The sequence below is a fragment of the Trichinella spiralis genome, assembly GCF_000181795.1.
Source record: "Trichinella spiralis strain ISS 195 chromosome Unknown Scfld1, whole genome shotgun sequence".
Lineage (NCBI taxonomy): Eukaryota > Metazoa > Nematoda > Enoplea > Trichinellida > Trichinellidae > Trichinella > Trichinella spiralis.
The window spans coordinates 2512742-2523966 of record NW_003526940.1 but is presented as its reverse complement, the minus strand read 5'-3'; the positions used below and the strand labels follow the sequence as shown (position 1 = coordinate 2523966).

At 40.7% G+C, this 11225-nt stretch overlaps 4 protein-coding genes across 4 annotated transcripts; 1 reads left to right on the top strand and 3 right to left on the bottom strand.

Moving 5' to 3' along the window:
- Nucleotides 1-1629: 1629 nt before the first annotated feature.
- Tsp_08947 (hypothetical protein) lies at nt 1630-2150 on the bottom strand. The gene is made up of 2 exons (XM_003382042.1): nt 2073-2150; nt 1630-1863 (listed from the first exon to the last, which is right to left on the bottom strand). The coding sequence occupies exons 1-2, from the start codon at nt 2148-2150 to the stop codon at nt 1630-1632; spliced, it is 312 nt and encodes a 103-aa protein (XP_003382090.1).
- A 565-nt stretch (nt 2151-2715) lies between these two features.
- On the bottom strand, nt 2716-4388 carry Tsp_08946 (conserved hypothetical protein). Its single transcript, XM_003382041.1, is given in 6 exon segments — nt 2716-2958; nt 2974-3231; nt 3264-3450; nt 3476-3798; nt 3838-4089; nt 4104-4388. The coding sequence occupies 6 exon segments, from the start codon at nt 4386-4388 to the stop codon at nt 2716-2718; spliced, it is 1548 nt and encodes a 515-aa protein (XP_003382089.1).
- A 2356-nt stretch (nt 4389-6744) lies between these two features.
- Tsp_08945 (peptidase, S1A subfamily) lies at nt 6745-8920 on the top strand. Its single transcript, XM_003382040.1, has 5 exons — nt 6745-6789; nt 7880-8127; nt 8191-8465; nt 8507-8673; nt 8726-8920. The coding sequence occupies exons 1-5, from the start codon at nt 6745-6747 to the stop codon at nt 8918-8920; spliced, it is 930 nt and encodes a 309-aa protein (XP_003382088.1).
- Nucleotides 8921-9948: 1028 nt separating this feature from the next.
- Nucleotides 9949-10670, bottom strand: Tsp_08944 (coenzyme A synthase; the record flags this gene model as incomplete). Its single annotated transcript, XM_003382039.1, has 3 exons — nt 9949-10233; nt 10342-10521; nt 10580-10670. Coding segments are annotated over 3 exons (556 nt in total), but the record flags the coding sequence as incomplete, so codon positions are not given.
- Between the last annotated feature and the right edge of the window lie 555 nt (nt 10671-11225).

Genomic DNA, 11225 nt, shown 5'->3' with positions numbered 1-11225 from the left:
ACTGAAGAGTTTGAATCAATGAGCAATTAGACAAGGAAAACCAATACGACAAAGACTTGACGGCCCAATAAAAGGAAAACCATTACGACAAAGATTTTACGGTCCAATAAAATAGCGTGGGCAAAGACCAATAAGAGAAAAGTGGGACCGAGTAAAAACTCCCCAATAAATTGCCTGAGAACAACCACTTGTAGAAAACATGGAGGGGTAAGTAAAAGAAAAATCCAACTTGTGGTCGAATTTTTGCGGACAAGAGCAGAGTACTGTTATTTCTAGAATTTTGCCACATTGTAAAGAACTTTTATTGTTGCTTTTCAACTTCTCTGATTGCTATCATTTTTTACTGTAGTTCGCTCAGTACTCAATAAGCAACTGCTTTATAAAATCAGTTTTTGGTTCATAAAATTCAGCCCTCAGTTATCTGTTTACATTTTCTAACTTTGACAATGGTTTCGATTTTTAATATTAAAATTTATGAAAAAATCCTTTTTCATGATAAGTTCAGTTTATTTTTACGATTTAAGATATGAATAATTTCTAGAAATGCTTGTATGGTCAACAATTTATTTTGTGTCTTGATTAAATAGAAATAAAATGAATTTTTTACAATGTTGCAGAGTTTTTTCATTATGCGTAACAGCATTTTAATGTCGTATGTAGGAAAAGGGGTTCAATAATGACAATCAAGTAAGGCTTCCTGTAGAGTTCTTGCAGCAATTTACAAAAAGGATTCAGCTGAGCAAGAACAACCGTTAAGTGATTGTCCTTCGTAGAGATTCAATAAGACCAATTCCTATCACAATCTCTTTTTTGCTTCCTGGATTACTCGAGTAAGATATAAATATTTACTCACACGTAATAGAAACAGAATAGCATGAGGTTACAAAGTCAGACTAAGAAAAGCTACGGAAATAAACACAGAATAACAGGTACGACCAAGGCACAACACAACGGATCTCCACTGAGCAGATCCCTTAGCCACCTGTTGCCTACAGTAGGTCTAAAAGATGATCAGGTATATGTCTATCGTTTTATCGTTTACATCGTATTTCGATTAGAAATGACATGCTTGCGCAATACTATGACTCTAAAAGTGATGCTTATAAATGGATGTGAAATTATTATAAATGAAGCCAAGTTTGATAATACAGGAAGAAGAGCTGAAATAATGTTTGTTGAAAAATCTTTAGTTTGAACTTGAGGATCCTTTTTGTAGTGGACTGTATGTATTAATTATAGAATATCAGTGACAACGGGTTTGACAAAGAATCGGTTTATTCAGAGTAAAACAGTGAGTAATAGAATGATATAGCAAGAGACAACGGTTCAGGCGGTGTTCGATACGGCTTGTTCCGTGTTAATCGGTGTTAATGTTGGTGTTAATTTTGGTGTTAATTTTCCCTCCTCCCTCCGCACTTGTATTTATATCTTTTTCTTGACCTCACTCCGCGTCTGGTGACCTAGATTGTCGAAAAGTAATTAGGAAATCGGCTTGGTTGCGCAATCCCTCAGACTGTGCAGCTTAGCCGGGGTCTGAACAGGCGTGCTGTCAGCCACATTTCACTTTGACGCTTTTTCAGCAACTGGCCACCGGAGTTGTGGCAGATATATGACAGGACGCTGACCTTTTCACCGCTTAATTGCTCTTCCATTGTTTTTCCATTGAGAAAAACAAGGTGTGCAACTGGCGTTGTGCAACCGTTGTTTTCGTACCAAGAGCAATGTTTTGTTGCCACGGGGATTTTTAGATAGTGATGAGCAGGTATTGAGAAAAGATTTCTCAACAATGTTAATTCCCAATATCATTTGCTTTTTCTGCATAACTGCAATTTTTTGGAAAATGTGTGTAGCGGAACCGTCATACTGTACTTAATTGATGATTGATACCTACTCATTATTAACCCACAAACAGTATGGTATATATATATATATAAATAGTTAGTTAAGTAGCTAGCGTGGTGCGTGTTTTCGTGTTCGATCGAGTAAACGTTGTACGCAACAATTGGTGACCCGTATATCCGTTAAACAAGACAACCTTGACATGGAAACTGCCGCTGTTTCAGTCAAATTACCGCCATTTTGGCCACATAGTCCGCGTCTATGGTTCGCGCAAGCGGAAGCTCAGTTTGCGCTACGGCATGTTTCAGCATCGCTGACAAAATATTACCACGTCATTGCGTCATTACCGGACTCAGTTGCCCCCGACGTCGACGATTTGTTGGAACCGGCTGGAGATGCCCCATATGAAACGTTGAAGCGCCGCCTCCTCGAACGGTACGGTGAATCAGACGACGACCGTTTTAATGCGCTTATGAATTCAGCCATCGCAGGAGATACAAAACCCTCTCAACTTCTGCGAGAAATGCGCCGAAATTGCGGCAAGGATTTAGACCCAAACACCTGTTTCTTCAAGAAACTTTTCCTACACCGACTCCCGCTAAATATTCAAATGATACTTCGAGCAAACACGTTCTCGAACATAGAAGAAATGGCAAACAAAGCAGACGAACTCATAGCCCTCAATAATAACGGCTCTGGTTCAATTTGCACTGTCAAAAAAGTGAACGGCGACAAGGCTCCGACGCTAGAGGAACGGATCGAAGACCTGGAAGAGCGGTTCCGATCCTTAAACAGAAGTCCAGACGACGCCCCCCGGACTCCCAGCCCTAAACGCCGGAGTTCGAGCCGCGAGAGACGGCATACATCGCCAGTATGCTACTTCCATCGGAAATTCGGGACACGTGCCCGCAAATGCCGTTCTCCCTGCCGGTACCAGGGAAACGGACGGCCCGGGACCTCATGGCAGTAGGGTCCTCGGGCAAACGGGTGCGCTGCCTTTTCTTCGTGCAAGAGAGGAGCTACGGAATGCGTTTCCTTGTGGATACCGGTTCCGAAGTCAGCGTGGTGCCATATAAGGCTACTCTGCACAGTCAACTCCGCACCGCGGATATACCACAGCTAACAGCTGCCAACGGCACTCGTATCGATGTCGTCGGTAGTCGAGAGTTGACAGTGGACCTGGGTTTTACGCGCCCGATGAAATGGAAATTCATCGTCGCACGAATCGCACAGCCCATCCTTGGTGCAGACTTCCTTCGGCACTTTAACCTGCTCGTCGACCTGAAGCATCAACGCCTGGTAGACATGACGTCGTGGACCTTCTCGAACGGACTCGTCAAGACCAGCAACACAAAAGTTGTCAGTTGTTTGCAACACGGATCGGATCATAACCTTAAGATTTTAAGAAAATATCCATCCCTGACATCTTGCTTCAGAACGAGTATGCCGGCCACCCACTCGATACAGCACCACATCCTCACGCACGGACCACCGGTTTTCGCAAGACCCCGACGGTTACCGCCTGACCGGCTGGAACTCGCGAGAAAGGAATTCGACATCCTGCTGGATCTCGGCATCATACGACCATCTAGCAGCAGTTGGGCGTCACCGCTTCACATGGTTCCAAAGAAACAACCGAATACCTGGCGCCCATGTGGAGATTATCGACGCCTCAACAACGTGACGAAGCCAGACAGATACCCGATCCCCAACATCAACGACTTCGTCACGCAGTTGGGCGGCCGGACGATCTTCTCCAAAGTCGACCTGATCCGCGCCTATCAACAGATCCCGGTGGCGGAAGAAGATATTCCGAAGACGGCCATCACGACACCTTTCGGCCTGTTTGAATACGTGAGGATGCCGTTCGGTCTGCGGAATGCGGCTCAAACATTCCAGCGTTTTATGGACGAAGTTACTAGGGGGTTGCGATTCTGCTTCGTCTACTTGGACGACGTGCTAGTAGCGAGCCGCAGCAAGGAAGAGCACGAAAAACACCTCGCTACTCTTTTTCAGCGGTTTGAAAAGTACGGCGTCAAGCTGAACCCGGCAAAATGCGTTTTCTTCGCGCCGGACCTTGAGTTCCTCGGGTTCAAGGTCTGCAGCCAAGGCATCAAGCCGTTGGCAGAAAAAGTCGAAGCGATACGCAGATTCCGTCAGCCGACGACCATGCGCGAACTCCGCCAGTTCCTCGGTTGTGTGAATTTCTACCGCCGCTTCATACCGCGAGCTGCCACGTTGCTGGCACCGCTAGAAAAGTTGACATCTTCACATAGTTCACACAATAAACTGAAGCTGCCGGAGGATGCGGTTAATGCTTTTGACGAAGTGAAAGAAGCACTGGCCAACGCGACGCTATTGAGCCACCCCCAAGAAGGCGCAGCTTTGTCACTGGTGGTCGATGCGCCCGACCACGCAGCCGGGGCGGCACTGCAACAACGACACAAAGGGCGTTGGTCCCCCCTCGCGTTCTTCTCACGTCGTTTCCAACCGCGCGAAATGAGATACAGCGCATTCGGACGGGAATTGCTCGCCATATACCTAGCCATTCGTCATTTCCGACACTGGTTAGAAGGGCGGCAGTTCACGGTCTTGACTGACCACAAACCGATTGTGCAAGCAGTGCAACGTGGCACTGGCAGTCACAATCCGCGCGAAGTGCGCCAGCTAGACTACATAACATCCTTTACTAGCGACGTGCGACACATTAAGGGAACACAGAATACCGTTGCCGACTTGTTGTCCAGAGCATCGGTAGGCTCGCTTTCTGTCGTTTTAGATTCGGCCAACCTGAGACAGCTCGCCGACGCTCAACAAGCCGATCCCGAGTTGCCGGCTGTCAGACGTTACAGTTCGTTGCGATTGCGCCGAGTCAAGCTGGAAGGTACCGACATAGTCCTGTGGTGCGACACCGCACAAAGCAAGACTCGTCCCTACGTGCCGCAACCTTTACGCCGCAAAGTCTTCACCACGCTGCACGGTCTGTCCCATCCCAGTATCCGCGGTTCACGACGACTGGTGAAACAGAGTTACGTATGGCCAGGAATGAACAAAGACGTCGCGCGTTGGACACGAAGCTGTCTGACCTGTCAACGCACGAAAGTGCACCGGCATACGAAAACTCCGCTCGAAATTTTCACCGTGCCGGATAGACGTTTCGATCACGTCCATGTGGACATCGTCGGCCCACTACCACCGTCGCGCGGATTTTCCTACCTGCTTACGGTAATAGATCGCTTTACCCGTTGGCCGGAGGTAGTGCCCTTAACCAACACGTCCGCTGATACCGTATGTCGGGCTTTCTTGTCAACGTGGGTAGCGAGATTTGGAATCCCGAGCATCGTCACCACCGACCAAGGCCGGCAGTTCCAGAGCGCTCTGTGGCGAGAGCTCACCACTGCGCTCGGTATCAAGTTGGCACCGGCGTCAGCATATCACCCACAGACCAACGGAATGGTAGAAAGGTTCCATCGACACTTGAAGACCGCCCTAGCAGCCCACGCGAATCACTCGCATCGGTGGATCGACGCTCTTCCCCTGGTGCTGCTTGGCATCCGCAGCAGCGTGAAGGAAGATCTCAGGCATGCACCGGCCGAACTGGTTTATGGATCGCCACTACGCCTGCCCGGGGTATTCTTCACCAAAACACTCCCCTCGAGCGCCGCAGCTCTCAGCGACCACCTACGGATTCTTTTCGACTCCATTCGACCGACACCGTCAAGAGTTGCACGGTCGCGGAAATGGTTCGTGCCGAAAGAGCTGAAGGACTGCACGCACGTCTTCGTGCGGAACGACGCTCCACGACCAACCCTATCACCGACGTACGACGGACCGTACTTGGTGCTGAGCCGCGCCGGCAAAACTATCACCATCTGCTGCCAGGACAAGACGAAGACCATCAGTCTTGACAGAGTGAAGCCGGCATTTTTGGATTCGGGAGACGCCCCTCACGTACGGAACATGCAGCTCAGTCCACCGCGAAATAATTCGCAGAAGCGTCGTCGCGTCACGTTTGCGCAACCGATCGAAGTCATATCATGACTTCATCTGGGGGAGGGCTGTGTAGCGGAACCGTCATACTGTACTTAATTGATGATTGATACCTACTCATTATTAACCCACAAACAGTATGGTATATATATATATATAAATAGTTAGTTAAGTAGCTAGCGTGGTGCGTGTTTTCGTGTTCGATCGAGTAAACGTTGTACGCAACATGTGAAAAATTATTTTAACGAATCGCTTAAATTCATTTATGCAGTTCATAGAAAAAGAGAAAACAATACTACTTGTTGAAAAATCTTTAGTTCGAACTTGAGGATCCTTTTTGTAGTGGACTGTATATGTTAATTATAGAATATCAGTGACAACGGGTTTGACTAAGAATCGGTTTATTCAGAATAAAACAGTGAGTAATACAATGATATAGCAAGAGACAACGGTTCAGGCGGTGTTCGATACGGCTTGTTCCGTGTTAATCGGTGTTAATGTTGGTGTTAATTTTCCCTCCTCCCTCCGCACTTGTATTTATATCTTTTTCTTGACCTTACTCCGCGTCTGGTGACCTAGATTGTCGAAAAGTAATTAGGAAATCGGCTTGGTTGCGCAGTCCCTTAGACTGTGCAGCTTAGCCGGGGTCTGAACAGGCGTGCTGTCAGCCACATTTCACTTTGACGCTTTTTCAGCAACTGGCCACCGGAGTTGTGGCAGATATATGACAGGACGCTGACCTTTTCATCGCTTAATTGCTCTTCCATTGTTTTTCCATTGAGAAAAACAAGGTGTGCAACTGGCGTTGCGCAATTGTTGTTTTCGTACCAGGATCAATGTTTTGTTGCCACGGGGATTTTTAGACAGTGATGAGCAGGTATTGAGAAAAGATTTCTCAACACTACTCTTTTTGTAATGTACATTGGTCTGTCATCAAAAGAGCAATGTTCTACTATGCAGGTTAGGTCTGAATCTCCAATGTGCTATTCAAAATTAAGTAGCGTTTTGCTTGTTCTAAATTTTCCAATAAGCGTTAATAAAATGCAGAGCTTTCACATTAAAACAGTAATGAACATCTACCAGGTAGAAAAGTTTTATTAAATAGAATTGAGCTGACAAATTAAAGAAAAAAGCCAAAGGATCAAAGATCAGATATTCAGTGTCACCTAAATTCCAACATTGTGTTGTAGAAATAAACAATAGTCTGCTTTTAAGATGATGTATGAAAAGCAAATGTTTAAACATTATGTGCTTAAACATTACGTCCATATGATCTGCGTGTAAACAAGAAGTGCCGATTATGTACGAAATACAGATTTTTGATAAAATGATTTTTTGTGCCCATTATAAATGTAAAAAATAAATTAGAAATGAATATTTTAATTAATTCTATAACTGCTTCACCATTGTCATGTACGGTTTGTTTAAATTAAGTAGTATTTTAAAATGTCTCATCAGGGAAGGGTGATGAAATCATTTTCATTGATTCATTAATAACTATTTAATAATTCATCATAAGTCATTTAGTTTAATGATAAATAAACATAAGATGCTGTCATTCGTAATATGTTTACGTCAAAAAGTAAATAAAAGACAATGCATAAAGAAGATAATGCAATTGTAATAATATTTCTTTTTTTCTTTAAAATACACAATTTTAATAGAACTGTGTCAAACTAAAATGCAAACATCAACTAAGCACAAAAAAATTGCAAGAATAAAATTAGAATATTTTACAGTGTATTGTAAAAAAAAGGAAAAATCATCACTTAATAAAGTACATGTTAACATTGCAACTATAAAATTTAGGAATAATTTGCAAAAATAAACAATCAGTTTTATTAAATTAAATTGTTAAATAAATGAAAAGTGCAGTTTAATTTCCATTTAATAAAGTTCACATTTAGTTGGAGCACACTTAGTTGAACAATACGGAAAAATGATTTCCAAGCATTTGAAAGGCATTCTTCACTGCATCAGTATCTTTTTCCTAGTATATCAGAAAAAAAGATAAGTTAATTTAAATAACTAACTTTAGCAATTTTTTCAGTATAATGTCGAAACGGTTCCTTGTGGTACAAGTGTAAACTCACCAGTCGTGAATGGATACAGCTTGCGCATAGTTCGTGGTTCAGTAGTAAGACCACATTCACTGCCATGGCAAGTGTTGATCAACATAGATAATAAATCTGATGATGATGCTGAAGACACTATTTGTGGTGGAAGCCTCTTAAAAGTGCAATCTGAAGAAAACAGCAGCAACATAGTGCTAACGGCAGCTCACTGTTTGTATGCAAAGTATGCAATGAGTATTATTTCGAAATTAGAAAAAAATACTTGCAATAAATTTTTCCTATTTAGTGAAACACTCATTGACAAAAGTAACATAACCGTAGTACTGGGAGTTCACAATCGTCTGATTAAAGAATCGAATCAAATGGTTCGAAAAGTAGCAGATGTGAAAATCCATTCTTCATTTTCGCTTGACATGCTAACGTATGATATTGCAATACTTTTGCTTAACGAACCAGTAGAATTCAACGACTATGTTCGACCAGTTTGCATCCCGTCTAAAACTACTTACAATGAACGATTGTTATACAATTGCATTGTATCTGGTTGGGGAAGAACAGCAGGTTCGTTGTCGTTAATTTAGCATAAATTAAAATTATTTAAGCGATTAAATACGTTTCAGAAAATGCTGAACTAAGCAGTGTGCTTCAGCAGGCCACAGTGCCAATAATGTCAGATAAAGAATGCTCCAGATCTTCAAACAGAATCCTGTACAGCCCAATTACAATGTTGTGCGCTGGAAAAAGCTACGGGAGTTCAGATTCTTGTCAAGTACACACATATTCTTTTTTAATTAAAATCACAATTGAAAGCATATTTTCAGGGTGATTCTGGCGGACCGTTAATCTGCAAAGCCAAAACTGGACAATGGGTACAGTTTGGAATAACAAGTTTCGGCATAGGCTGCGGTAGAATGTTCTATCCAGGCATCTATACACGTGTATCTGTATTTTACACATGGATCGACAAAGCTGTAAGCGAACTCAAAAATGGAAATTATAAAGTTGAAAAGATTTAATAAGTCATCAAAAATGTAGAAACAAAGTTTTAAAAGTAAAGACATTGAAATTTCTTTATCACTCTTTCATGTTTTCACTTGAAAAATTAATCAATTATTCAATTATTATAAAATTATTTATGAACAATTTGAACATATAATAAATAATAAATCATTCACAATTCTTGTAAGTTAAAATAAAAATAGCACTGATGTATTGAATACTGAAGCAAAGACTGAAAAATGCACTTATTCAACATCCCACGATTTGTCGTAAACAAATCACACAAAGAGCTATAACAAAAAGCGAATAACAAATAAATCAAGTTACAAATCAACCAGTACTACTGCAGCAATAATTGCAAACATGCTAATAAATCAGAATTCCAATTTTACAAATAATGGAAATAATTTAGCACCGCATTTGAACAAATGCTTCGCTTGTTTACTCTCTTTTCCCGCATCAAAGATTGTTAGCGCATTGGGCCAATCAACTGAAATAAGTGTAATTATTTGATAACGTTTATGCTGTTTATTTTTATAATATAAAAAAAACAAGCATATCTGTTAAGAAGTAAGTAATAAATGCTCTTTAAAAAGCTTTAATTTTTGTAAATTATTTAAAATTATTCAGTGTCAATTGAATATTATTTATTCATCTAAATGTACTTTCCACAAAATCAATGTTTACTATAATAATTACTGAATGGAATAAACATGCGTAATAAACATAATAAACTAAATGATCCATTATAGAACTGATGAAATGAAAAATCTAATTGTTAAAAAGTAATTTCATTTGAGTGAGCAACAAGATCAAAAATTATCATTAAAAATCGTTTTGTATAATAAAATACAAAAGCTAATTATCTGGTACTGTACAATTCAACATTGAAAAGTACAATGCTTATTATTGAAAATTGCATAAAAATATTGCTTCAAATTAAAAAAATAAAACAACTGAATTTAGCATTGTTTCAAGTAAAAAAATCATCTTGTTGCATGAACTTACTAATTAATTAAAAAATGAACCAAAATCGTAGATAACTTTAACATGTTGAGTGAGAACCGTGATCACAAATCGATGCGTTGCCACAAATCACGCCATGCTTTTGCAACCTAATTGATAAGAAAACAGTTTCATTTTGTGGGAAAAAATTTAAATCGAAATACAAATGGTCCAATGCCTGCATTTTTGTGCAACTGTAGTGCCAAAGAGAGCAGAATACGACGTGGGAATTTTTGATAATTTCATCATTGCTCAATTGAGCATTCAAACGTCGCCTTGCATCCTCTTCGGTCAGCTTGTTCCTTTCGACAAGACGTTTCACTGCCTGTAAAAAAATAGGGATCATCATCATAATTGAATTTTCACTTTTTTTTATAATATAGTGAATAGAAATAATAAAAAAAGAAAGACTGTAAAAAATTCCGCATCCTACTTCATCCACAGGGATGAAAGAAGCCCAGACTTCGTCGACAAATTTTTGCCATCCAGCTTGAATGAGTACGGCTGCTTCGATGACTACAATTTTCTTCCGTTCCTTCATCGAATCCAATTGAAATTTGACTAATGATAAAATTTCAGGCCATACAATTTCGTTGAGTTCTTTCAAAGCTGCCTGGAACAACAGGTGAAATTCTCACCGATTTATTCACATTCGATAAATAATTTTATACAGGATTAGAAAAGACAATTTTCCCAAGACAGCCACGGTCAATTTCTCCAGTGCATTGGTTGACAATTCGTTTTCCAAATGTATTTACAAGTCTGCAATTAAAATAATTTGTAATGATAATTCACATTAAAAACAACAAGAGAATACTTTTCATAAACAGCAGTATTCGGACTGTACGACTGGTGGCCAATTTTGTCGCAATCAATTACACAAGCACCCCAGTGATTTAAATATTCGGCAATTTTCGATTTACCACTAGCAATACCGCCAGTGAGTCCAATAATAAAAGGTTTTGACTCGGATTTTGATTTCAATTTCTAAACAACTGTTTGATTTGTTTTAGATAAAATCAACTTATTATTCAATAAATAAATAAATAAATAAACTTCAAAAGGACGAAGTGTTGAGCCCAAGAGTTGTTTACGCGCTTCAGATGAACTCAACTTGTTAACACCACCGTTTTTCTGAGTCACTTGAAGCAAAGAAACCGCATATGCAGCTAATTCTGGTAAATTCTATTTTAAAAAATATAATTTAAAAAACAGAGATAGTTTCTAAAAAAAAATATACCTTATTTTTCCTCTTTTCGTTGACCCTTAGAATGCCTGATGCAGTTTCTTCACTGCCAACAATACAATCCATGGAAG